General features: G+C 46.6%; 2 protein-coding genes across 8 annotated transcripts in view; one reads left to right on the forward strand and one right to left on the reverse strand.

Annotated features, from left to right (window-relative positions):
• ATP6V1A (ATPase H+ transporting V1 subunit A) overlaps positions 1-14,345 on the forward strand; it is a 31,686-nt gene extending 17,341 nt beyond the window's left edge. For all 4 annotated transcript variants that reach the window (XM_082206078.1, XM_082206080.1, XM_082206079.1 and 1 more), the window contains exons 9-15: positions 4,626-4,748; positions 4,860-4,974; positions 6,830-6,893; positions 8,705-8,908; positions 9,712-9,806; positions 10,577-10,748; positions 12,068-14,345. In XM_082206078.1, the coding sequence (XP_082062204.1) occupies positions 4,626-4,748; positions 4,860-4,974; positions 6,830-6,893; positions 8,705-8,908; positions 9,712-9,806; positions 10,577-10,748; positions 12,068-12,160 (866 nt within the window). In that variant the 3' untranslated portion in view covers positions 12,161-14,345. The remainder of the gene's footprint in view (positions 1-4,625; positions 4,749-4,859; positions 4,975-6,829; positions 6,894-8,704; positions 8,909-9,711; positions 9,807-10,576; positions 10,749-12,067) is intronic.
• A 510-nt stretch (positions 14,346-14,855) lies between these two features.
• The window catches only part of CTC1 (CST telomere replication complex component 1), a 32,041-nt gene continuing 19,965 nt past the window's right edge, over positions 14,856-26,931 (reverse strand). For all 4 annotated transcript variants that reach the window (XM_082206042.1, XM_082206041.1, XM_082206040.1 and 1 more), the window contains 11 exons: positions 26,693-26,782; positions 25,545-25,670; positions 25,267-25,331; positions 22,333-22,439; positions 21,958-22,126; positions 20,611-20,691; positions 19,166-19,325; positions 17,623-17,687; positions 16,300-16,465; positions 16,047-16,173; positions 14,856-15,121 (listed from right to left, as the gene is read on the reverse strand). In XM_082206042.1, the coding sequence (XP_082062168.1) occupies positions 15,018-15,121; positions 16,047-16,173; positions 16,300-16,465; positions 17,623-17,687; positions 19,166-19,325; positions 20,611-20,691; positions 21,958-22,126; positions 22,333-22,439; positions 25,267-25,331; positions 25,545-25,670; positions 26,693-26,782 (1,260 nt within the window). In that variant the 3' untranslated portion in view covers positions 14,856-15,017. The remainder of the gene's footprint in view (positions 15,122-16,046; positions 16,174-16,299; positions 16,466-17,622; positions 17,688-19,165; positions 19,326-20,610; positions 20,692-21,957; positions 22,127-22,332; positions 22,440-25,266; positions 25,332-25,544; positions 25,671-26,692; positions 26,783-26,931) is intronic.

The raw sequence follows: 26,931 nt of genomic DNA on the forward strand, positions 1-26,931 counted from the left end.
TTTGTCTCCCTCCCTCCTGAGACCCCTGAGTTTGTCCTGGGCATATTCATCCTGCACCGTTCCCTCTATCAGTTCCCTTAGCCCCACCAATGCCGCCCCACACACCCAGCGGTCCTCGGGAATGACATGGGTCTCTTCGGGTGCACCCTCTCCCTCCAAATATTCAGGTTTGCGTGAGAGAGCGTCCGCCCTAACGTTCTCCGGGCCTGGTACGTAACAAATCTCAAAGTTAAATTTGGAGAACTCCTGGGCCCATCTCAACTGCCGTTGGTTGAGCACTCGCGCAGTTCTCCAATACTCTAGATTCTTATGGTCCGTGCGCACTTGCACCTTCTGTTGTGCACCAATTAGTAGGTGCCTCCATCTCCGGAAGGCCTCATAAATCGCAAGAAGTTCCCGGTCGTACACCGTGTAGTTTCTCTCAGATTTGTTCAGCTTTCGCGAAAAGAAGGCACACGGTCGCCACTCGGACCCTTCCTTCCCCGGCTGCAGAAGAAGCACCGCCCCTATGGCTCTGTCAGAAGCGTCTGTTTCGACCCTCAGCTTTTTTTGTAAATCCACATGTAGAAGTTGTTCGTCAGAGGCGAAGGCCTTTTTCAGTTCCTCAAACGCTCGCTCCGCCTCCCCCGTCCAAACAAACTTCTTTTTGCTGCTGAGACAGTCCGTGATGGGCGCCGTCAGGTGAGCGAAGTTTCGGATGAACTTACGATAAAAGTTTCCAAACCCTAGGAACCTCTGCACATCCTTCTTAGTCTTGGGTGTTTTCCATTCCAGCACCGCTTGAACCTTGCCGGGGTCCATGGCCAACCCCTTGTCTGACAAGCGGTACCCCAGGAATTCCACCTCCTTGGTATGAAACTGACACTTCTCCAGTTTCACCCACAGTCTGTTGGCTTGCAGCCTGCTCAACACTTCTCTGACGTCTCTCACATGTTGCTCCTCATTCTCCGAATACACCAACACGTCATCTAAGAAGGCCACGCAATTCTTGTAGAGCAAAGGCCCCAGTACATGGTTCATAAAGGCTTGAAAACACGCGGAGCCTGCTTGTAATCCAAAAGGCATAACGAGATATTCAAATGCCCCCAAAGGGGTGAACATGGTGGTCTTCCATTCATCCCCTTTCCTTATACGTATCAGGTTGTACGCCCCCCTTAGGTCCAGCTTTGTAAAAATCTTTCCTTTTCGCACCCTGGTCAAAATATCATCAATCCTGGGCATAGGAAAAGCCACCGGCTCTGTCACTGCATTTAGGGCCCGAAAGTCACATACCAGCCTCGGCTTGTCCGTGTTTTTTTTATCCACAAAAAACACTGGGCTACCCCCCGCTGCCTTGGACTCTCTGATGAAGCCTCTCTTCAGGTTCTTGTCAATGAACGCTCGCAACTCCTGCATCTCCCTGTCTGACATGGCATACAACCTGCCTACAGGAAGCTGTGCTCCAGGGAGTAAATTGATCTGGCAATCAAAGGGCCTATGCGGGGGTAGTTGGTCAGCTTCCTTCTCGCTGAACACGTCGCTGAGATCAGCATACTGTGATGGCACCTTCCCCTTCTCCATCACTTCCGTCCCTGCTAGGGTGGCTTGGGCCCCTGCTGACCCCTTTTCCCCCCTGCAGTGTTCTAAGCAATGTGCGGAACCGAAGGAAACCACTCTTTGATGCCAGCCCACCAGCGGATCATGTAGGGCTAGCCAGCTCATTCCCAAAATAATGGGAGCGCCTCCCAAGGTGGCCACATTAAACGCTATCAGTTCTGTGTGCCTTGCCACCCTCATTATCATTGGGATGGTCTGCAAGCTGACGCCTCCTCCCAACAGTTCTCTGCCATCGATCGTGGTCACCTGCAGGGGGTTGCTTAAGGGGATAGTCTGTATCTGGTGTTCAGTCGCAAACTCCTTGCTCATGAAATTGCAGGAGCTGCCTGAGTCCAACAGCGCCTTTATTTTTAGGGGGTGTCCATTTTGCAACTCTAGCGACACTTCAATCACTAGAGCAGGTCGAGGAGCTTCTGGCACTGGCACTTGGGGAAGGGGCACTTTCACTGCTCTTTGGCCTGGCTGCAGTGCCCTGCTGGCAACCAGGCGTTGGCTTTTACCTGCTCCGTTTCTCCCTGCTCTTCCCCCTCAACAGTTCCCACCATCCCTTGCCATTCCTTCCTCTGGGGGCAGACTCTGGCAAAGTGGCCTGGCTGTTGGCAGAGATAGCATTTCCGGGGTCCCTTTCCCTCCTTCTTCGCCCCCTCACTGGGCTTTGAAACTGCGCGCGCGCGGGCGGTTCCGATTTCCATCGGCTCTGCCGGCGGGAAAGCTGGCTCAGGAATGTCTGGAATGCGTAACTCCTTCCAACGTTCCCCTCTCCCTTCCCGCCTCTCCAAGGCTCTTGCCTCCTGGCGCGCTCCAATGGTCAGCGCAGATTTGGTCAGCTGATCCATAGACACCGCCCTGGGGCTCCTGGCCAGCTCGTCTTTCACAGCTGAAGAAAGACCTTCTTCAAATAGCATCTGAATGGGTGCTGCCGATAAATCCCACCCCAATCTGTGAATCAGCATGGTAAATTCAGTCCAGTACTCACGGACAGATCTGCTTCCCTGCTTGCAAGCCATTAGCTGTCTGCGCACTACCCCCTCCTCAATATCGCTGGAGAACATGATATCCATTGCACGAAAGAATTTCATAGTGTCCTTCAGGATATCGTTGTGCGTTGCCATCAGGGGTCGAACCCAATCTCGCGCCCCCTTCTCAAGATGCCCAATTACGAAAGCAACTCGGGATTCCTCATCAGGGAACTCATCAAACTGCACATTCAGGGCATATTGCATTTCAGTCCTAAAGGCATGGTAATCCTTGGGGTCCCCCCCAAACTTCTGCACTAATCCTGGTACCTTTCTGGGGAACTGAGTGGTTCTCCCCTTCTTGTCTGCATCTTGAGCCCTCCTCTCCTCGAGCCTCGCCGTCTGCAGCGCAAGTTGGACCTCCAATGCTCGGTATCTGTCTTCCAAGCTTGGACCAGCTCCACCCCCTGCGGCTCCGGCTCCTGCTGGGTCGCTCATGATGCCTTCTCCTGCACAGGCAGCGTACAGAGACTGTCGGACTGCTATCAGGGGATGATTAGCTGCTTGTGCTTAAAATAGTGCCCCTTCAGAGTTTGTGCGACCCCACAAACCTCTGTGTGTGACAGAGCTCCTCAGACATGTCTGCTCTAGTCACTTGTAGAGTCCGACAGTGGCTGCCTGCGGAAGCGCTTCCAGCAAAGAAGTTCCTTAACGGAAACGCGTCTCCTGGACTCACGACGTGACAGCTTCCGGCGAAGCATAGGTCTCCCTGCAGTTGCTTCTGACACCTCCCCGCTATTTTCGCTCGAAGTGTCTCTCACCCCTTTCTCTCCCCTGCTGCTTCCTGCCTGGGCTGCTGCGTCTCTCTCAGCATTACTGAGATCCTCCTCCAGAGACCCCGCGCTCCCCCTGCTGGTCCCTGCTTTGGCTGTTGACTCTCTCCCAGTCTCTGGGAGCCCTACCACTTCCCTTTCCTCCGATGTCAGTTCCCTGACAATTTCCGAGCACAATTCAAAGTGTTGGTGCTGACCTTGAAAGCCCTAAATGGCCTCGGTCCAGTGTACCTGAAGGAGTGTCTCCACCTCCATCGTTCTGCCCGGACACTGAGGTCCAGCGCAGAGGGCCTTCTGGGGTTCCCTCACTTCGAGAAGCCAAGTTACAGGGAACCAGGCAGAGGGCCTTCTTGGTAGTGGCACCTGCCCTGTGGAACACCCTCCCACCAGATGTCAAAGAGAAGAACAACTACCAGACTTTTAGAAGACATCTGAAGGCAGCCCTCTTTAGGGAAGCTTTTAATGTTTAGAGACTACTGTATTTTAATACTTTGTTGGAAGCCAGCCAGAGTGGCTGGGGAAACCCAGCCAGATGGGCGCGGTATAAATAATATATTATTATTATTATTATTAACAACAACAGTGTTAATGTTGTATATGCAAAGTGCTTAGAAAAAGGGCTATTGTTAACTGAGAACTACATGTGCTAAATGAAAGCAGTCTGGTCCCTTTGCTCTATAGTATGATGGGCATTTCTGTTTATTTCCAATTTTGTAATAAATAAAATTTAAAAATGGTTCTGGGTTTCTGTCTAGGAACATGTAAATTCTGCTATGAAATACAGGCATACCTTGGTTTTCGAACAGCTTAGTTCTTGAACGTTTTGGCTCCTGAACGCCGCAAACCCGGAAGTAACTGTTCCGGTTTGCGAACTATTTTTGGAAGCCGAACGTCCGACGGGGCTTCCATGGCTCCTGCAGCCAATCAGAAGCCGCTTTTTGGTTTCTGAATGTTTTGGAAGTGGAACGGACTTCCGGAACAGATTCTGTTTGACTTCCAAGGTACAACTGTAACGGTAAGAGCAAGAACACGAGACAAAATGGTCTGCAAATAATATTGGAGGGCACAGGTGAGAATTGAAACGAGTGGTGAAACTTTCCTCCTGATGCTTACCTTTCCATTACTTTTTTACAAATCTGAGAATCTATAAATGCTTCTAGGAGGTTTCTCAGTCGAGCCCTCATCAGCCAGGCTCTCTACGGTTTGTGACATCTGACCTGCAATTCTTGTTCTTTTGTAGGGATCACCTTGTCTGAGTATTTCCGCGACATGGGCTACAATGTCAGCATGATGGCTGACTCTACATCCCGATGGGCGGAGGCCCTTCGAGAAATTTCGGGACGCCTGGCTGAGATGCCTGCTGGTAGGTCTTCCGCTTCTGACGACCGCCTTGGGAGGTTTCTCCGACAAAAGCCCTGAACCTTCCTGTGGTTGGGGGAGCTCACTTTCCATTTGTCTGTGTTGATGTCTGCAGATAGCGGTTATCCAGCCTATCTTGGCGCCCGCTTGGCTTCTTTCTATGAACGGGCCGGCAGAGTGAAGTGTCTGGGGAACCCAGAGAGGGAAGGGAGCGTCAGCATTGTGGGAGCGTAAGTATGGCAAAGCCCCTTGGTCCTTCGTTTCTTGAGCTGGGATTTGCAAGGTCTGTCTTGTGCAAAGCAGAACATTCCCTGTTCCCCAAGGAGCTGCATAAGGAAGGCGAGTCAGAGGCTGGAAAGAGATAAGTCAGGGTCACAATGGCACAAGGGTTTAGTCATAGGAAGCAATGCAGGGAAGGCCAAGCCCAGGACGAGTCAGTGGAGGATGACAAAGCCAGAGGGAGACATTCAGTCTTCAGTTTGTTGATTCTCTGCCATGCTAGGGAAGGTCGAATCCAGAGCCAGCTGCTTTAGTGGAACCAGCTATGCAGTACCCATGTCAGAATTTGAACCTGTAGGATTACCATGCCATTTCTAGGGGAAACTAATGAGTAGGGATAACCACCCCATCTCTTTGTGCTTTCTTCTTCAAAACTGGATAAAGGTCTTCAATTAGAGTCTCATTAGTCTGACCCAGTCAGCTTTGATGTGTCTGTGTTACGGCTGCTTTCGCTGAGCCTACTTGATTTTCACTGCAGCTTCAAAAAAGGAGTGAGTCACGGATGGGGAACCTGTGGCCCTCAACAAGTCGTTGGACTACAAGTCCCATCATTCCCAGCCAGCACTGGTCAGTGGTCAGGGATGATGGGAGTTGTTGTCAGATCAGCTGGAGGGCCGCTGGTTCCCTAAACCTGATTTAAATATTAGGAGTGCCTCTCCTTGTATCAACCTCCCCCTCTATTAAGATCTGCTGAAGAGGCCCTTGTTCTCCCACCTATTCCTGGAGCACATTGTGTGGGGACGGGGTCTTTTCTGTGGTGGCACCCCAACTATGGAACAACCTCCGTCACAAGATTTTGGCCATTTTCTGACACCACACAAACATTTTTATCCTTCCAGACTTTTACACTGGGCATTGCTCTTTGAAGAGTGTCACTGGGGGTGGGTCTGGTGCTGAGACATAGACTGCTGTGGATCTCTTGTTTTTACTGAATTACATTTATTGTGTTTGATAATCTTCTTGTCAGGTGACCCGTTCTGTGTTCCTGCTTCTTTAAAATATTTCGCTTTGATTTCATGGTTATGCTTTGAGTTCTTACACGCCACATAGGTACATTTTCATTGTGGTCTAGAAAGGAGTAAAATGATAAATGTGGCTTGAGTGTGTCTGTAACTGCACTGAATTAGTCTTAACCCTTGGTATGGCACCAAGGACTGGGCTTATTTCTGCAACATCTAGTTCATGCTAGACTATGATTTAGCACACTGCATCAAGGATGAAATCTGGGTTTGGTATTTTCCCCATCCCCTTGTCTCAGATTGCGTTTCAGAAGAAGTTGTGTGGTGGGTGCAAATCTGAGCACCGAGTTGCCAAGTCACACAACTGCCGTTCCCCATGAAATGTCTATTGCTGCTGTTCATGCCTTTCTCCCTCCCTCTCTCTCTCTCTCTTTCGTGTCACGGCTAAAAATTAGCCGCTATTTCTTTAATGCTTAAAAAGCTGGGTCAGCATGAGTCAGTGGCCTGCACTGGGTTGTATATAGAGAGTGAGAAATGTTAGTTTGTTGTTGGGTGGGTTGGTTGGTTGGTTGGTTAGTTAGTTAGTTAGTTAGTTAGTTAGTTAGTTAGTTAGTGAAAGCTGCTGGTGTTGAGGTGTGTACAGTTGGTCAGTCGCTTTTTGCAGAAAGTCTTTTAAAAATAAAAGCAGAAAGTACTCTGCAAGGATATTCTTCTCATGGACTCTTTTATGCCGACAAGGGTCCGAGGAGCAGGCTGAGGTGACAAAAGGAGGTCAGAATTTTTTTATTATTATTACAAAAACTGACATCTCTCTCTCTCTCTCTCCTTCTTTCCTATCTGTGCTCAGTGTATCTCCTCCGGGCGGTGACTTCTCTGACCCTGTTACTTCTGCTACTCTGGGCATCGTTCAGGTATGTTGAGGTTCGGGTTCCTTAACCGAACGCAAGCTTCACTTTCCAGTGGTCTTCCGCTGCCTGTGCCCAGTGACTTGATTCATCTAGCCCAGCGTTGTCCACTATCAACAGTGGCTCATTGGGGTCTTGGCCAAATGCCTTTCTCTAGTGGTTGGGCAGCACTTATTTCTGGGAATTACCTTCTCTTGGGCTGATGGGCAAGATTCTCTAGCAAGTACCCCATTAAAGGGGAGTGGGGTCTTCCCTCCATCCCAAGACTGACTCTGCCTAGCTACAGGGCAACAGAAGTTTGGCGTAGCTGATATCCAGGGCACAGGACACCTGAAAGGAGAGGGGAGCTGATATTTGAGGGATTCTCTTTAACATCTGAATCATGACAGGGCCATGCATTACCTGGGCTGATGGGCAGACGAGAGCCAATCATCTGAAATTAAATCCTTATGGTGAATGGTTCCTGGGTTCAAGAGTTGGGAAAGTTCCTGTTTGGGATGGGGTTACACTCCCTCTTGACTGGGACGCCGGTGGCGCTGTGGGTTAATCCATAAAGCCTAGGGCTTGCCGATCAGAAGGTTGGTGGTTCGAATCCCCGCGACGGGGTGAGCTCCCATTGTTTGGTCCCAGTTACTGCCAATCTAGCAGTTCGAAAGCCCGTCATAGTGCAAGTAGATAAATAGGTACCGCTCCGGTGGGAAGGTAAACGGCGTTTCCGTGCACTGCTCTGGTTCACCAGAAGCGGCTTAGTCATGCTGGCCACATGACCCGGAAGCTGTACGCCGGCTCCCTTGGCCAATAAAGCGAGATGAGCACCGCAACCCCAGAGTCGGTCATGACTGGACCTAATGGTCAGGGGTCCCCTTTACCTTTGCACTCCCTCTTATACATAGTTTCAGGTTACCCCCAAGGTCAGTTGTAGTCATTAGATGACTTCAGTAGCAAGGAGTCAGCTTCAGTTTGTATGTCAACTGTTGGACGGTGTTAGACACTGAATGAAAAATGGCGTTTTTCGCTTGGGGGTTTCTCGACAGTTAATCTCTGGATCATGCGATTATACTGTTTATTGTTTTTAGTTTGTATCAGAAGTCAGTATTTCTTCTTTTAAAAACGATTTTATTATCAGTGGTGATTTATTATCTGTATGTGTGTATCGCTCTGCTCTATGTTTTAGAGCAGTGTTTCCCAAACGTTTTTGGGCAACGGCACACCTGTTTACCGGAAAAAAATCTCGCGGCACACCACCATTAAAGCCCCGCCCTGTGACGTCAGCGCGCAGCGTCACGCCGGGAGGGACGCACAAAAGTGAACGTTTTTTCCCTTCCCCTTGCCGGGGTGGGAGGAGGCAGCAGAGCGAGGGACTGAGGGACGGCGGCAGCTGAGGTGGCGGCAGCTGTTGTGGTGGTGGCGGCGATAGCGGGCGGAGGAGGAGCCGTCGCCGGGAGTTGCTGCTGCTGCCCGGACATGCCGGCCTCCTCCTCCTCCGCTGTCTCGCGCTCCTCCCTTTTGCGGGTGCTGCCCCGCCGCTCGGCACCACCACCACGGAGCCGGCCCCGGCTTGATGCGGATCCTCGCCGCCGCCGCCTCTCGCCGCCCGACTCGCCCGCCTCCCTCCCACGGCACACCAGCCGGTGTCTCACGGCACACTAGTGTGCCGCGGAACACCGGTTGGGAAACACTGTTTTAGAGACCTTGACCCCTGGTTATTTTAGAGTCTCTGACTTTCTTATTGCAAACTGCTTGGAGAGAGACCCGCATTGTGTAGCAAGCCGTCTGTAAGTTGACTAAATGAATAGAGAGGCCTGCTTGCTTGGCAGGTGTTCTGGGGCTTGGATAAGAAGCTTGCTCAGCGGAAGCACTTCCCCTCTGTGAACTGGCTGATCAGCTACAGCAAGTACACGCGCGCTCTGGACGAGTACTATGACAAGCACTTCCCAGAGTTTGTCCCCTTGAGGACTAAAGCAAAGGAGATCTTGCAGGAAGAGGAGGATCTTGCAGAGATTGTTCAGCTGGTGGGGAAGGTGAGTAGAGGAGCGGCAGGGGGAGCAATGTTTTGGGGAGACATTTTTCCTCCATATTCTCAACTGCTATAGGCATGTCTGTGGGATAATGCAATACAGTCCAGCGACGATGCCTGCCTCTTGGCATCAATGGGGTGGGTGAAGGACGTGGGCGAGGATAGCGGCAGTACTAAAACATTTTAGTTAGCATCTAAAACAGTGAATCCCCATGACGGGGTGAGCTCCCGTTGCTCGGTCCCTGCTCCTGCCAACCTAGCAGTTTGAAAGCACGTCAAAGTGCAAGTAGATAAATAGGTACCACTCCGGCGGGAAGGTAAACGGCGTTTCCGTGTGCTGCTCTGGTTCACCAGAAGCGGCTTAGTCATGCTGGCCACATGACCTGGAAGTTGTACGCTGGCTCCCTCGGTCAATAAAGTGAGATGAGCGCCGCAACCCCAGAGTTGGCCACGACTGGACCTAATGGTCAGGGGTCCCTTTACCTAAAACAGTGGTAGGTGCTGGTACGCAGATTATAAGTGATAAGCTCCCTCTCAAAGGGGATTTTTCTCCCTTATTGGCAAAACAAGGCTTAGAGTGAGCAGTTAAGGACTGGCAGTGAGTAAATGAGAAGCGTCCGGAGATGAGGAGGTTATCAGAAGCCGGAACAGAAGTTGTAGTTGGGAAATACGGCGGACAGATGATTCAGTAACAGGTGAACTAGAAATGTGGACTAGAGAATTTTTAAAATAAAAAATAAATAAATGAACCTGTAACATCAGGAGCAGCAGGGAGCCAGGAAGCTAACGAGTCTCTTTCACTTCTAGGCTTCCTTGGCTGAAACAGACAAAATTACATTGGAAGTTGCCAAGCTCATTAAAGATGACTTCCTGCAACAGAATGGCTACACTCCATATGACAGGTTTGCAGCTATTTTCACAAGAGTTTCTGATGTTTCAGGAGCTGAAATGGGCACTGAAGAAGTAGACAGTATCACGCTAGACGTTTCCCAGTTAACTTTCATGGGCGAAGAAGGGCGTTAGAATTTTGGTCTCTTCCTGCCGCAGTTTGCTGTTCCATGACTCATCTGCTGCCAATAATAAAATGTCATCTCCAGAAAGCAGGAGCAAGAACAGCTTTCAGATTTGATTAGCTGCCCTGGAACTCCTTAACCTGTAGAAATCTGTTGAGCTTATGGTAGTGTTATAAGAAAAACTGCTCCCTTTCCCTTATGGGGTATTACGGAGCCCATATAGAGTCCTTAAGTGGGTTCCCTGTCGGTAGGAGAAAGCAGGGGCCACCCAGAGAATATTGAGAAGCAAAGCAGCTACTAAGCCTGATCTTTATTCAAGGAACTGTTGCAACAGGGTCCCCACTCACCACACGCAGGAGGGAGGAGAACCCTGAACAATGGTGCGCACACCCTTATATAGACTTTTGAAATTGCCCACTCTGTAGCCCAAGACCGCCCCCCAAAACATCATACATACAGAAGGAGGCGGTCTACAGCAGAAATCCTGTCTGCCAGGATGACTGATAATGGTCACTGATTGACCTATCTGGGCAGCCTGGCCATTCTTTTATGATGGTTAATACTTTAGTTCCTGAGTCCAGGTCACAGGCTCACCCTGTTCATTCACAAATGCGCCCTTTAGACAGGACTTGCAAGCCTTCTCTGCTTTTTTCTGTTAGGTTCTGCCCATTTTATAAGACAGTGGGAATACTGTCCAACATGATCGCCTTTTATGATATGGCACGTCGAGCAGTTGAGACCACTGCCCAGAGTGACAATAAGATCACTTGGGCCATCATCAGAGAGAACATGAATGAGATTCTTTACCGACTCACATCAATGAAATTCAAGGTATGTCCTCTGCGTGAGGGGGAGTTACAGCAAAACAAACCGAGATTCCTTCTCCTGCTGTGTTAGGTGGTCTCCATTTTTGGACATTGTCAGGATGCCCCCTATTTAACTTGGCAAGCATTTGAGGCCCAACTTGGCAGTGTTGTGTTTTTATATTTAAGAGAAAACAAAAAGATGCATTAGGCAATTTTCATATTCCATTCTTCACTCCCACTGCCAGCAGGTTATTGTGTCATAGAATTCTACTCAATATTGAGCCAGAGCAGATTCCAATGTATAGTTAGCAGAGTAAAAACTTAAAAAACATTGCAGGATTCCACCAAAATAGACCAGAGGTAATTAATATTTAATTCAGCAGAGCTTTACTACTACTGAAGGCAAATGAGCATAATGGCCATTGTGTTATTATGTGGTCGTTTGACATGAGCTATAAAGTAAGATTAAAATTGTCTCCAGGTGAGCCTTTTTAAAAATAACAAAACTCAAGGAAAGGGCTACATTAGCGGTCACAGTGATCCACATTCTCTTCTCCTCTGACAACAAGCCATATTTCATTTATCAATTTGAGATCAGTGATTAGACTAGTCTTGCCACGGCTGCAGTTGGCTGTTTCTGGCATGAACATGGCCGTTGTCCACGCTCACAGTTTTGCTTTTTTCTAGTCCATCCAGACAGTAGTTTAAAACTGTGTTACCTCAGTCCAATGGGAAGAGGAGAGTAGAATGCCTTCCACGTACAGTGGTACCTTGGTTCTCAAACTTAATCCGTTGCGGAAGTCCATTCCAAAACCAAAGCGTTCCAAAACCAAGGTGCACTTTCCCATAGAAAGTAAAGCAATCCGTTCCAGACGATTAACAACAACCTCTCAAACAGCCATTTAACATGAATTTTACCGTCTAACAAAACCATTGATCCATAAAATGAAAGCAATAAACAATGTACTGCAGACACATAATCAATCAATCAGTAGTTGAACTGGGTTCCACAAAGTCACAAAAAAAGAGCCACAAAAATGCAAAATAGCAAAAACAGACAGACCTCAGCGTAACACCAAAATCGGAAGTGTGGCACTCAAATTGGAAGTGTGGCACTCAAAGCAAAGCATGTTTGGCTTCTGAAAAAAGTTCTCAAACCAGAACGCTTACTTCCGGGTATGCAGTGTTTGGGTTCCAAGGCACCACTGTATTGATAAATGTAAGCTCATATATGGGCACTGGGGGTAGAAATTGCCTAGGAAGGAAACACTCCAGGCAACCTCCTTCCTGACAAAGCACCACAAAGCTCCAGCAATTTCTGAGTTTTGGTCTGTCCAATTTCAGGACCCAGTGAAAGATGGAGAGGCCAAGATCAAAGCAGACTACGCCCAGCTCTTTGAAGACATGCAGAATGCGTTCCGCAGTTTGGAAGACTAGAGTCACGACTCTTCTGGAGCCCCAACTGAGTGTGTTCCTCATCTCCGTCTTCTTGCTTTTCCATGGATAGAAGATAAACACTTCACTGAAGATTTCCTTTTATCTTTGAAAACATTCCCATTTAGTTTGATAGCTGTGTGTTTGTGTGTGTAAATCTGAGCTTAAGAGCGTAAAACAGGTTTTGTAAAGGTCCCTCTGAGGTTGAAAGTCTCCTTTACCAGATTTGACCTCTTAGCCGGCAGTTCCCCTTCCTTTGGAAGAGAACCAGGGGAGATCAAGAGTTTTTCTGGGAGAGAGAGAAAACCCACATATGCTGCTGTATATGTATAGATGGCATTGGGGCACTTGAACCCTTTTTCCTGGATTACTGCTATTCAGTTGAGGCAATTCTGATGCATCAGAGATGGGATTTATTTATTGTACTTTAATGTTGTTGCTGCTGCTGCTACCCTGAAAACAATCAAATCTATAAATTACTTAGCTACAATATTATTTCATTATTTTCCTGTTTCATCCAGTGTGTTGAAAATTTGCAGGCTTGTGGGGCAAAGAGGAGTGCCCAGCCGCAATCTTTCTGCTCATCTTATCTGAGGAAGCACAATTTTCCTTAAATACGAATTACATTTATTACTCACAACCATTGTTGCTTCCAGCTAGTAATAGGTTCCACTCCCTTCCTAGAGCATCTCTACCCCCAAACACAGAAATTAAGTCGCATCTCTGTGTGCTGCAGCTTAATATATATATTTGCCTATATGCAGTGGGACAAGGCAGAAACTTAATCATTGTTTTTCAGTGGGACAAGGCAGCAGTCCTCTCCTCTGCCTCCTTGCCTGCGTTATTCTTTGCAGTTACCGCAACAATTAAAGCAAAATTGGAAGCCACACATTTTTTACTTTGGATTTTTGTTTTTGTTTCAATCACTGGAATTGTGGAACAGTAGTTATTAACATTATAGGGTAGAGATGGGAAGGTCTGGGGGAAAACTGGAAAAATTGGGGGGGGTCATTTTCCCCCCAAAGCCGCTTTTCCGGGGGGACGACGACAGCTTGGGGGGGGAATGGGGGGTGGACCTAGTCCCCTCTCAATTTTTCTGATTTTTCCCAGCCTTTGGCTGTCTGAATTTTACTGGACTCCAGCTCCCATCAGTCTCAGGTAGCATGGCTGGTGGTTAGGAATGATAGGAGTTGTAGGCAGATAGCAGCTGGAGCCTATAAGTTTCCCCATCCCTGTGGTGGAGTAAGAGAATATAGAGAATTTGTCATTTTACAGAGCTGATGACTGGGACGTTTGCTCTGCTAGTCTTGTCTTGCAGGACACGTGAGCAGTACTGCTCAGTTACCTTCTAGTGTGCAGGGTAGTATTTTCTCACCTTGGAGAAGTTAGTTACTTTTCCTGGTGCTCATGTTCTGATTACAGTTTCAGTAATGAAGAAGAACCTTAGTTTTCACTGAATAAACATCTAGTGCCATCGTGTCACTGCTGCAAAAACACGGGTTCCTAGCAAAAAAGACCTAATGCCCCTTCTGGGTCAGTTTCCTATTCTAAACAGCAGAAAACCCACTTAACAGAGTTGCAGAATGGTTATAATTGCAGGTGACACTTGTACAAGTTAAATGCTCCATCTCTCTCTCCACCCAAAAATAAAATAACATTGTCAGGAAGTTTCTAGGTTCCTAACCCCCAGGCGTATCTTGTCTTTAAGTTAAATGCCAGTTAAAACCTAACTGCATATTGACATTATTGTTGGTTCTGCATTGAGTGTCAGTTTCCTCAAGCGTGGCGTATGAATGATTTGTGCAAACCCCACTTTTGCTGAAAACCTAATTGACTGTACTGTGCTGTAGCATTTCATGCCTATGAAACCGATAACTACTTTAAGAGGATGCTGTAAAATTTTACGAACTATATCTGAAATAAAGATGTCTATTTATTGTGCTGTACCTGCCTAAAACTGGCCAGTTCAGTTTCATATATATTTTGTCTCCTTGTTTTGTGTCTATTTTTCAGTGTTAGAAAAATAACTTACTGTGCTGCTGCAAATTCTTGGTTCACCAAAAAGTGGAGGAATGAGACAAGGTGGGGAGGGGAGGGGGGGAAGCCTGTATAGTAAGTACATTATCTGTTGCTAGAAACTGTGTACATTGTTGAAGTAACTGAGAATAAAAAATGGATTTAGAATATACTTGACCTGTCCTTCCTTATGTAGCAAAAATGTTCACTGATTTTTTTCAGCTAGAGGGCTCAGCTTCCACTTAGCGACTAGTGGAGGTCCAGAGGCTTTTAAAAAAGCCTGCTTAGCAAATCTGAGAGCACCTCAGTCCCCATGTTTTTGACATGACCCTTAAGATTGCGCAGAAATCTTCTTAATTCTGATGAATCAAGACCTCAAGAATGTGAAGGAAGTGTTTTGAGGGGCTCTCAGCTATGGAATTCCCCTCGTCCCAAAACTCATCAGAGTCTCGGGATGTATATCAAACCTACCACTCAGCAAAAATAAAATCTAGCATGTTATGCATTCATAGTAGCTAGAACGGTCAGTGCCAGAATTTGCAAAAAATTGGCTAGAATACACGAAAGGTGGTGAAAATTAATGGTCATATCTGCATGAGAGAAAAACAAGCTAGATGTTTAAAATGAGTGTTAGTATTATTTTTGCGACAGCAATTAGGAATATCTTTAAAAAGCCACAAAATAGATTTGTTCAGGTTTATTACATTTACTGCATTTTATATGAGAAATGTAAATGACGTGTCTCCAAATGATGGGTTGCATGGAAGAAGCAGAAATGTCATAATTGCTCTTCCGCAGCAGGATAAGACCCGAGATGTACAGCCGTTTGTTACAAGCCTCACGTTCATGTCGCCTCCTGGACATCCAGACATATCAAGTTCCACCGCTGCCTCGTCTGACTTAGGAACTCCAAGCCATTGGAGAAAAACCTCCTCAACTGTCCTAAGCCTTGGGGAAAAACAAAAATACAGTTTCACTTTAAACCATGAAGTCTCAACATTCCACGTAAGATTTGGGGTGTTGAAACCAAACAACCATGTAGCCAATTGTACAATTCCATTGTATTATGTTTTTCATTTGATTTACTTTTAAAACATTATTTGAGCTACCTAAAAAATCAAGATATTTTCTTAGGGAAAGTTGGTTAGGACAACACTAAGCTCAGACTATAAGATGGAAAAAGATACCTGGACATTTAAGAAGCTGACATCCTGTTAGAGTTCATTGCCTTTACAACATGCCACAATCTCCAGATTCTTGGTCCTTAAAGTATAAATCACCAGAGGTCTATAGGACCATGGATGACAAACCCTTCCAACCCATCATAAACCCACAAAAAAAAAAACCACAGGTATATTAATCAAATTGCCAAACCTGCTTTTTTTTGTTTGTTTGTTTTAAAATGTGCAGGCCAACAGCCAACTTGCCCTTTTCCTCTGATTCCTAATACGTAAATATTTTTCAACAAAAATTAAATCCAGTCAAAGGCGACTGGAGTTGTGGTGCTCATCTCGCTTTCAGGCCGAGGGAGATGCTGTTGTCCACAGACAGCTTTCCAGGTCATGTGGCCAGCAGGACTAAACCACTTCTGGCACAATGGAACACACTGACGGAAACCAGAATGCACAGAAACGCCATTTACCTTCCCACCACAGCGGTACCTATTTATCTACTTGCACTGGCGTGCTTTCAAACTGCTAGGTTGGCAGGAGCAGGGACCGAGCAACGGGAGCTCACTCCGTCGCGGGGATTCAAACCGCCGACCTTCTGATTGGCAAGCCCAAGAGGCTCAGTGGTTTAGACCACAACGCCACTCATCCAACCAGTCCATGACATCTCAGCTCCGATAAGCTGAGGACACATATCTACATACCTGCCTCGTGATCTCCCGAGGGCTTTCTATCTGGTCTGAAAGTCAACAGGACAGGCCGACAGACAACTGGGCTTCTGCATAAGCTTCTCAAGTACCCGGTGAACAGGTCTTCACGCTCCTCAGTTTGCTATCAAAAACAGAAGATTGTTGGCAGTGGACTGAGCAAGTGAAATACACAGAGAAGATCACCAGGGAGAATTCGAAATTCAGATACGGAGTTAGCAGTTCAACAAGAGGAGAATAAGCCACTCACCCCAGGAGCCGTATTAACTTCACTGTGCTGAATGCCAATACTGCCCGTGTTCTTAACATGGTTCTGTACAACATCCCACTCCTTGGCGTTCAAAGCCAGCACTTTCTGCACCTGTTGGTTCTTGCACACCACCACAAATTCGCTTGTTCCATCTTCTACTATGATTCTGAAGGTTTGAAGGAGTAAGGAGATCACAAAATTATTCTGACTCGGAATGGTGGTCTGTCTATGTCAGGGAATGGCCTGAAGCAGAGGACTGGGGAATGCATTCTCAGACAGATCAGCTTAGCTCCGAAGAGGAGCCGGAGGGGGAAGATTCACACACACACCCCCTCGTCTTCAGCGAGAGACACAGACGCAGAGCAGCTTAGACAGGTGTTGCGTAACTACGAGGTAGTAGCAAGGGAAAGAGAAGGGAGGGAGCAGCTAGCCGAGACGTCATTAGTGTGGGGGAACCGCCTTCCCCACAACTAAAACAGGGTTTAGCCCAGGGATCAGCAACCTTTTTCAGCCGTGAGCTGTCCCTCAGACCACTGTCCCTCAGACCATGTGGGGTGCCGGACTATATTTGGGGGTTGGATGAACGAATTCCTGTGCCCCACAAATAACCCAGAGATGCATTTTAAATAAAATCACACATTCTACTCATGTAAAAACATGCTGATTCCTGGACCGTCTGCGGGCCGGATTGAGAAGGCGATTGGACCGCATCCGGCCCCCGGGCCTTAGATTGCCTACCCTTGAACTAGGAGGTCTGTCCATATTTGAGAACAAAGGATGCAAAGAGGAGGAGGGACTTTCCGTTGGTGCCCAGGATGTTGCGGGAGACAGAAGTGGGAGGATTTATAGTGGCTAACTGCTCTCCTTGTGGAAAGATGTGGATTTTTGCTCGCAACCTGATGCTTGAATAAAAGAACTATAAATTATAAACGGCTTGTTATTTCTTGTTTGTGGAGTTACCGAAGGGAGAGGAGGGCTCTCCATGCCTGACGGTCTACTCAACTGGCTTACAGTATAGTCCAAGTGAGGAACCTCCCCTAGACCACCTAGACGACTGGCATTTGGCCCGTGGGGACTTTTTGGCCAAGCCACACCCGCCTACCCTATACCTGGTGCCATATACCATGTCAGGTATGGGGCAGGTAAAAACTTGGCTGAAGGGGCTGGAAGGGACTGAGCAAAACCAGGCAAACTTTGAGACTTGCTCAGGCTGCACAGACATTGCATTCAAATCCTGACTCTGGCTAAACAGAACCTTCAAAGCCACAGCAAAGGGAGATTGTGGAAGGCAAATTCACCTCAACTCTAATCCACTGTACTCACCTGGCACGGGCCTTGCACACTCCTGTACGCGACAGGCAAGGTGGGTTATACTGGCTGCATCTTCCCTGGATGAGAGAGAAAAAGATGGCAAACTCAGGTCACTTCTCACTGAGGGGGTAAACAAGTAAATGTCCTTCGGGATAGAGGTGCGGGGTTCCTACAGTTGAATGCTTTCTCCACACAAAAATGCGAATAGATAGACATAACATTTTACAAGGACAGGAGGGAACACCACGGACAGAATACCGTATTTTTCACTCCTGACCATAAGACGCACCTAGTTTTTAGAGGAGGAAAACAAGAAAAAATATTCTGAACGAAACCGTGGATGTATGATTTTTTTGGTGCAGGCTGTAGCCATGGACATGCTATGTGATCTGATGGTGAATTTGGGGTGACCCAATGTAAAAATCCTGAGGCTCCATGGGCTTTTACCTCCCCCCTCCCAGGCAGCCTCCGCTAGCGCTCCTTATCGCTCTCCCGATCCCACCGATTAGCTGTTTCCTTTCAACACTCCCTTCCCTTTTGCTTGCCTTAGTGTCTTTTCCTTAGCTAGAGCAGTTTTTTGCTCCTCCTCTTCTTCTAATTTCTCTCCTTATTGCTTTAGTCTTCCTGTCTCCCCCCTTTGCAAGTTTGCTGTCTTTGCCTCTCCCCTCTCAGGCAGCCTCCTTTATCTCTAGTGTCCCTTATCTCCTTCCCAATAGGCAAACAATCAGCGGCTTTGTTTCAACACCCCCCTTCCCTCTTTCAAAAAAAAAAGAAAAAGCACGATCTGCTTTTTGCCCTTGGGCTCCAGGGACCACACATTCGCTCCATAAGACGCACAGACATTTCCCCTTACTTTTTAGGAAGAAAAGTGTGTCTTATGGAACGAAAAATACGGTAACTATCACACACAGGAGGAAGAAGGATATAAAGTGGTACCTCTGTTTTCGAACATAATCCATTCCGGAAAAGCGTTCAAGTTCTGAAACGTTCAAAAACCGAAAACTCAAAAGCCGACAGTTAAGCCTCAGGATCCTGCACTCAGCGGAAGCTCATGGCATGTTCGAATTCCGAGGCGTGTTCAAAAACCAAAGCATTTACTTCCGGGTTTACGGCGTTTGCAAACCAAAATGTCCGTCAATGGAGACATTTGAAAACCGAGGTACCACTGTAGTTTGAATGCTTCACCTCTGGGTTTATAAATCATTTAATGTGTCAAGAGAAGCGGATGTCGTTAATATTGCAGTTATAGTATAAGGGGTTGTTATTTTGACTGGAATGTAATGGAGATGAATAAGATGTTGGAAAGCAGAAACAAAGTAAATCACCGAACCATCAATTCTAGCATGCAGGAGGCCACCTAAATTATATAATTTGGCATCTGAATGATTGGGATTAGTAATTGTATAATAACTTGGCACTGTTATAATGAGGCTAACATTGGATTATTATCATTGAAAGCTAATAAAAATTATTGTTATTAAAAATTATGCCCCCCTTTGCACAGAACAATATCAGGAGAAAGGTTCTAGTTAGAGGATAGGAGTTTGCTGGGCACCTCTATGAAGATGCAGTTGCAAAGGGAGCAGCTCCAGTGCAGGGACAAAGACAGGACACACGTCACGTGACAGGCAACCTGTGCTTGGCCCAGACCAGAAGGCTCAGGCGTTATCTTGGACAAATACAGCACGGAAGGAGCAGAGGCGGCACCCAGCTGCCTAAAATTAAAAAGACAAAAAGGATAGACAAACAGAAAGGTTTCAGTTATGAGATATCAAAGTTTCAAAAAGATCTTCTAGAAAGCAATACTAAAATACTGTCGCAAATGGATAATTTGCTCCTGGAATGGCATAAAAAAGATGAACAGGTTAAATTGGTTATGGTGCATTGGGCAAAGGACTTTATAATACAGGGGGCAGATTGGGAGAGGCTTTGGGAAACAGATCTGAAATTCACAGCATCCTATACGCTAAATATGAAAATGATGTACCGGTGGGTATTTGAGCTCTGCTAAATTAACTAAAATGTATAGAACAAGTTCAAATTTCTGCTGGAAGTGTAAAGAAAAGGAAGGAACCTTTTACCATATGTGGTGGACATGTAAGGTAACAAAACCATTTTGGGAAATGGTATATAACGAATTGGGAAAAAATGTTTAAAATAACTTATGTTAAAAAACCTGAAGCTTTCCTATTAGGACTTATAGGTACTGAGATCCCAAGGGAACAGAAAAGACGTTTTATGTGTGCGACAACAGCTGCACAGGTGTTGCTAGCCCAAAGATGGAAAGAAGAAATAATCCCAACTAGGGATGAATGGCAAACCAAGTTGCTGGACTACGCTGAGATGGCAAAACTAACTGGGAAACTCAGGAATCAAGAAGATAAGGACTTTAAAAAAGAATGGGGAAATTTTATAATATATCTAGGAGACCATTGTAAGCAAGTTAAAACTCTAGCTGGACTTTGAGATACACTTGTAAAGTAACGAAAACTATGGATAATTTGGAAAAATGGAAAATTTGGAGAACGGACGGATATGTCATTTTAAATATTGTAATAAGGACCCATGTAGGGGATGGGAGAAGTCAGGAATACAGTGGTACCTCGGGTTACAAACGCTTCGGGTTACAAACACTTTGGGTTACAGACTCCACTAACCCAGAAGTAGTACCTCGAGTTAAGAACTTTGCTTCAGCATGAGAAGAGAAATCACGCCATGGCGGTGTGGCGACAGGGGGAAGCCCCATTAGCTAAAGTGGTACCTCGGGTTAAGAACAGTTTCAGGTTAAGAATGGACCTCCGGAACGAATTAAGTTCTTAACCCGAGGTACCACTGTACAGAGAGTCTCATGAAATGATTATATAAGCTGTTTGACTGTAAACTTGTCCTGGTAAAAGCAAATAAAAAAGATTTTTTAAAAAAGAAAAAAATGAAACACATTTGCCAAACACAGTAAGGAGTTGAGTGAGAGGGCAGAGCTGTGAAGAGTTTTGTACTCACAGGGAAGAAAGGTCGTGGGGTGCAGCAGCCAGAACAGACACGCAGCTGGACATAATGTATGTACAATAGACGTTTTTGAATCTGTAATACAGAGGTTTTGGTTTTTCGAGGAAGCAGCCTGTCTGTTATCCTTAAAGAAATGTATCAATGCCACGGGACAGAAATGGGATTCCCAAAGAACTGGAGCTCAGAGTAGGTGCTAATTCCACCCCCACCCCACCCCAGTACAGCACACCACTCCCACATCCGGGGTTGACTCAGTCCTGTTTGTAACTGCGCCAGCCTTAAAACGTCCGTGTTGAGCCCTCGGAATTTCATATAACTTAACAGTGCAACATATAATCAGTTGTGTCCCCAACGGACTTGACATCCACAGATACAGAGGTGCTGTATCTAGTAAGGAGAGCATGGGGTGGTTGGGGTGGCGGCAGAGCCGTAGCGAGGTGACCTTGCGCCCCTGGCAGAACTGTCCAGATTGCGCCACGGACAAATTAGCTCTTCTTTCCGCCTCTCCTCCAACCCCACCCTCCACCCATTCAAGACCCTCTATTTAAAACCTTTTCCTATGCGGAAATAATATTTTTATTTACAGTGGTACCTCGGGTTACAAACACCTTGGGTTACAAACACTTCAGGTTACAGACTCCGCTAACCCAGAAGTATTACCTCGGGTTAAGAGCATTACCTCAGGATGAGAACACAAATCGCGCACAAGCAGCGCAGCAGCAGCAGGAGACCCCATTAGCTAAAGTGGTACCTCAGGTTAAGAATGGACCTCCGGAACGAATTATACCTGAAGGAACGTCTCCTCCCCCATTGTTCTGCCCGGACACTGAGATCCAGCTCTGAGGGCCTTCTGGCGGTTCCCTCATTGCGAGAAGCCAAGTTACAGGGAACCAGGCAGAGGGCCTTCTCGGTGGTGGCGCCCTCCCTGTGGAACACCCTTCCACCAGTTGTCAAGGAAATAAACAACTACCAGGCTTTTAGAAGACATCTGAAGGCAGCCCTGTTTCGGGAAGCTTTTAATGTTTGATGTATTATAGTATTTTAATATTCTTTTGGAAGCCGCCCAGAGTGACTGGGGAAACCCAGCCAGATGGGCGGGGTATAAATAATAAATTATTATTATTATTAATTAAGTACGTAACCAGAGGTACCACTGTATAGACATATTTATGGACATATGTTTTAGCCGATTTTGCACACACACACACCCTGCCTGTGCCCCTGGCGGGAGCAATTCTCAACACCCCGTAGCTACAGCCCTGGGTGGTGGTCAGCAAAAAGACACCTACCAGCCCAGAGTAGGCGCCTAAGCCCATTTCAACGCCTTTTGGATCCACATACCTGATGGAAACCTTGCGCTGCAAGTTCTGAAAGAGAATTCTGGCGCCAGGAAGCAGACCCCATAGATAGGGCAAGAATGCCGCTTCAATGTACACATCCAGCACTTCTGGGGCACCAGCTGTAGGTGATACACGTAGCTTCACGGTGTAATCCCGGGTTAAGAGGTTTCCTAAGTGTGAGGAAGACAGGCCACACTTGGATCTCATCCAGTAAATACCCCAAGTTAGGAAAGGCAGATCTACAGACTTGGCACAAGAGCAGCTCTGCAGAATCATTCTGCCTGACCCAGACGCACCGATCAGGTCCATGTGTCTTATTCATGTCCCCAGCCATGGGCCAGAAATGCTCCTTCTACAGTACATTCAAGGTTCTCACCCATCTGCTGCATCAAAACCTCTCCAGGCGACTTCTTTCCAACGTAAGATTGAACCAAACTCCTTTGCACTATTAGGCCAGAGAAAGAGACCAGGGAGCCTGTGAAACTAATGAGTGGGAACAGGTTTAAGAGTTTTACCAGGTTCTCAAATACATGGAGAGAGCACGGCCAGATTCTCTCCCCAAAATTTTATTTGATTTTCCATATTAAAATTTACACCCACCTAAAGAACATACAATATAAAAACAAGATTCTAAAGAAACTCCTGGACTTCCCTCCTCCCTTTAGTGGGTCTTATTGCTAATCTTGTCCTTCTGCATCTTTTATAATAACCCATATTTTTGTATCTCTGTTATATCCATAATTTGTCGTTACATTACAAGCGTTATTGCAATAGCACCAAGAATTTTAACTGTTTACAACGGGTTTTAAGGTAAATTATAAATTTTCTCCATTCCTTATTAATGTTTTGGCCCTCCTGATTTCTGATTCTTCCGGTCATTTTTGCCATTTCGGCATAGTCTATCAACTTAATCTGCCATTCTTCTCTAGTAGGGACTTTACCTTCTTTCCATCTCTGGGAACGGCCAGATTCTCAACCCAATATGTTTGTACTCTTAAAGTGATCATAGAACATTGGTCCTGAAAGACCTACTTTGACTCCCAGTACATTTCCGAGCACAATTCAAAGTGTTGGTGCTGATCTTTCAAGCCCTAAAGGGCCTCGGTCCTGTATACCTGAAGGAGCATCTCCACCCACATTGTTCAGCCCGGACACCAAGGTCCAGCGCCGAGGGCCTTCTGGCGGTTCCCTCATTGCGAGAAGTGAGGTTATAGGGAACCAGACAGAGGGCCTTCTTGGTGGTGGCACCCACCCTGTGGAATGCCCTCCCTTCAGATGTGAAGGAAATAAGCAGCTATCCTCTCTTTAAAAGACATCTGAAGGCAACCCTGTTTAGGGAAGTTTTTAATGTTTAATGTTTTATCTTGTTTTTAATATTCTGTTGGGAGCCACCTAGAGTGGCTGGGGAAACCCAGCCACAGATGGGCGGGGAATAAATTATTATTATTATTATTATTATTATTATTATTAAAGCACCTGGAGTGTCAGCATGTCTCAATAGGAGAGATGCTTCAACGGGAAAAAATTATGGCTCCTGAGGGGGCATCATGTTGAGCGAGAGCAGGATTTATTGATTAAATTCCTCTCCTGCCTTTCTTCCCAAAGTAGTCCAGGGTAGCAAACCCCGAAGTGGTATCTACTTGGTACATCTATGGTCAAAATTGGGGCGGGGGAAACGGGAGCAAAAGTAGAGGCAGCAAATCAACGCCATTAGAGGGGCAAGTTCTTTGACAAGAGCAGAGAAAGTGGAATAAATCTGAAGGCAAAAGCTGACGAAAGGAGGCAACTGACAGACGGGCACAAGACAAAGGCAAGGACTGCCAAACTGTACCCTTCATTAACATCCAGGGAGAAGACAGAGATTGCAGCAGATGGAGCTAAGCATCAGATATTCCTCATCCCACACACACAAAAACAGCACAGGCTGAGTCAGTAACCACTTCCCTAATAGCATCATCATGGTGGAAACTTCCCAGTTCCGAAGGAACAATTTCCAGGCATGAACCTGAAGGCAGAAGAGGTGCAGATTCAAGCAAAGGTGTGTGGCAGAGGTATGGGATTGAAGGGGTCAGGACATTGTTGTAAATAAAAATATGCCCTTTTCCCTTATGGGATATCCAAGAGCCCATGTAGAGTCCTTACGTAGGTTCCCTATTGGTAGGAGAAGATAACAGAGGCCAACCAGAGAATATTGAGAAGCAAAGCAGCTCGTAAGCCTGATCTTTATTGATCTGTTGCAACAGGGTGCTCCCCTCACACGCAGGAGAGAGGAGAGACCCAGAAAAATAGTGTGCAAGGCCTTATAAAGACTTTTGAAATTGCCACCCTGTAGATCAAGACCACCCCCAGAAACAGCATACATACATCACAGAAGGGGTGTAACCTAAGACCACCCCTCAGATACATCATACCTACATCACAAAAAAGGTGGTCTAAACAGAAATTTGAATGTTGTTTTTCTCCTGTCATTGTTTATCTCCGGTCTGGCAGGTTACTTGACTGGATTTCCTGGGGAGCCTGGCCAGTCTTTTGTAGTGGTAAAATACTTATTTCCTGGGCCAGGTCACAGGCTCACACCCTATTCATATCTTAAATGTGCCCTTAAGACAGGATTTGTGAGGAAAGAGACAATGGGGAGGTTTCCCACTTTGACCTTGCAGAGAAAACATTTGGTCAGTTTAGGAATCAAAATGGTTCCAGGTTGGTCTTCCTGTGCTGATCTATGTATGTGCTTGGTTAGTACGCTTATGAACATTACCATATTAAGACCTCAAAATTCCTATCACAACATGACACAGCCGCATGGTGAATATCAAGCAACGTGTGTGCTTACTGGCATCTCTGGTGCTTAATCTTAACATGATCCCTTTTGGTCTTGTTTAAAAGCATCCATACATTAATCCATACATTACGGAGGCGGCACTCGTGTATGGAGGGGGCTGGTGGGGCTCAAGAGAGCGCTGCTTCCCTCATCCTCCTGCCCATGCGCATGCGAATTACTCTTCAGATTAAGACGAGGTCTGTGTGCACCTCATGTCCTCAGCTAGCCCTCTCTCTCATCTCAATACAAGGCACTGGTACTCAAAAAACAGCTTCTCTCATATCCACAGCCCAAGATGTTGGCATTAAAAGCTGGAATATCATTACATTTTCTTTTTAGCGGAGAGTCAGCAGCAATACAAAAATTCCCCATTGCAGGAACTAGTTGACTGGGCCGCGTTGGTCCCTGTGAATTTTTTTTTTTTATGTTTCCCCACAGATTCTTTTATCAGCTTCTTAGTAAATAGGAACAGAGGGAAGGCTAGATTACCTGGAGCTGAGAATCTCTGCAATGGAAAACAGCTTTCGATCCATCTGCGGCACTGTCGAAACCAGCTGGAAAACAACATTCCTTTATAAAAACACAATGCAATGTCAAACACTTAAAACGACACACGGCTGCCTTCAGATGTCTTCTAGAAGTTGCATAGTTCTTTATCTCCTTGACATCTGGTGGGAGGGTGTTCCACAAGGCGATTACCACGAAGGCCTTCCGCTTGCTTCCCTGTAACTTCACTTCTCACAGCGAGGAAACACGCACAGGCCTACCTGAGAAATAGAGCCCACGTGGTGCAGGAGGGCTCCATCTGGAACAGGGAGAAACAAGGAACGTCTCAGCGTATTCAGGTTTCCTGGTGCTGGTGAGCAGCACAGTTGATCAAAGACACCCAAGTCCTGCAAAAGCAAGAGCACCAAAGATACAGTCAGCCAGAGCTTTTCTTGCTGTCACAGTACTCACTAAAGAGTACGGTCACCTCTTTTTCTTGAGGCACATGGCAGCCATTTTATGCCGACAGCCATGGCACTTTTACCTAAAAAAAGCACTGGATGTGGTACAGAATAGAAAAATATTGTGCAACAGAATACAGTGGATGATCGGGTTGCGAATGTGATCCATGCGGGAGGCACATTCGCAACCCACAGCATTCGCAACCAGTGTCTGGGCACGCACGGGTTGCGATTCGGCGCTTCTGAGCATGCGCAAAGTGCAATTTAGCGCTTCTGCACATGCACAACCGCCGAAACCCGGAAGTAACCCGCTCGGTACTTTGGGTTTCAGCGGTCCGTAACCTGAAAAAACGCAACCTGAAGCAGCTGTAACCCGAGGTATGACTGTACAGTGGTACCCTGGGTTACATACATTTCAGGTTGCATACACTTCAGGTTACAGACTGTGCTAACCCAGAAATAGTACCTCGGGTTAAGAACTTTGCTTCAGGATGAGAACAGAAATAAGGTGGCGGCGGCACGGCAGCAGCGGGAGGCCCCATTAGCTAAAGTGGTGCTTCAGGTTAAGAACAGTTTCAGCTTAAGAATGGACCTCCGGAACGAATTAAGTACGTAACCAGAGGTACCACTGTACTGTTAGTTGGAAGGACCACCAAAGGTCCTATACAGTGTTACCTCAGGTTACATACGCTTCAGGTTACATACGCTTCAGGTTACAGACTCTGCTAACCCAGAAATAGTGCTTCAGGTTAAGAACTTTGCTTCAGGATGAGAACAGAAATCGTGCAGCGGCAGCAGGAGGCCCCATTAGCTAAAGTGGTGATTCAAGTTAAGAACAGCATAAACAAGCCTCCAGCAAAGAACAAGCATTTTGATCACAGGAAATCAAAGAACTCCAGAAATGACTGGCAGGTCTCTTGTGAGGTTTCCAGGAATGGGCTGGAGCCAGAGCCGTTTTTCATCCTTACCGTGCACTGGGGGATGGTGAGCTGGTACAGGTGATCCGGGTGCAGGAAGGGGAACCACCGGAGCGACTTCCTCAGGAACAGGAGCAACAGCTGAAGTGAGAGGATTTAAAAAAAAAAGGGGGGGGAGGCCAGTAAGAGAAGAAAGCCAATTTTAAATGTAAAGGCAAAACACATTAAGAAGCAACAGAATTGGCTTCCATGCAGAACAGGTGATCATTTGAGAGAACACGAGAATTAAA

The sequence above is a fragment of the Podarcis vaucheri genome (assembly GCF_965113315.1).
Source record: "Podarcis vaucheri genome assembly, chromosome: 17".
Lineage (NCBI taxonomy): Eukaryota > Metazoa > Chordata > Lepidosauria > Squamata > Lacertidae > Podarcis > Podarcis vaucheri.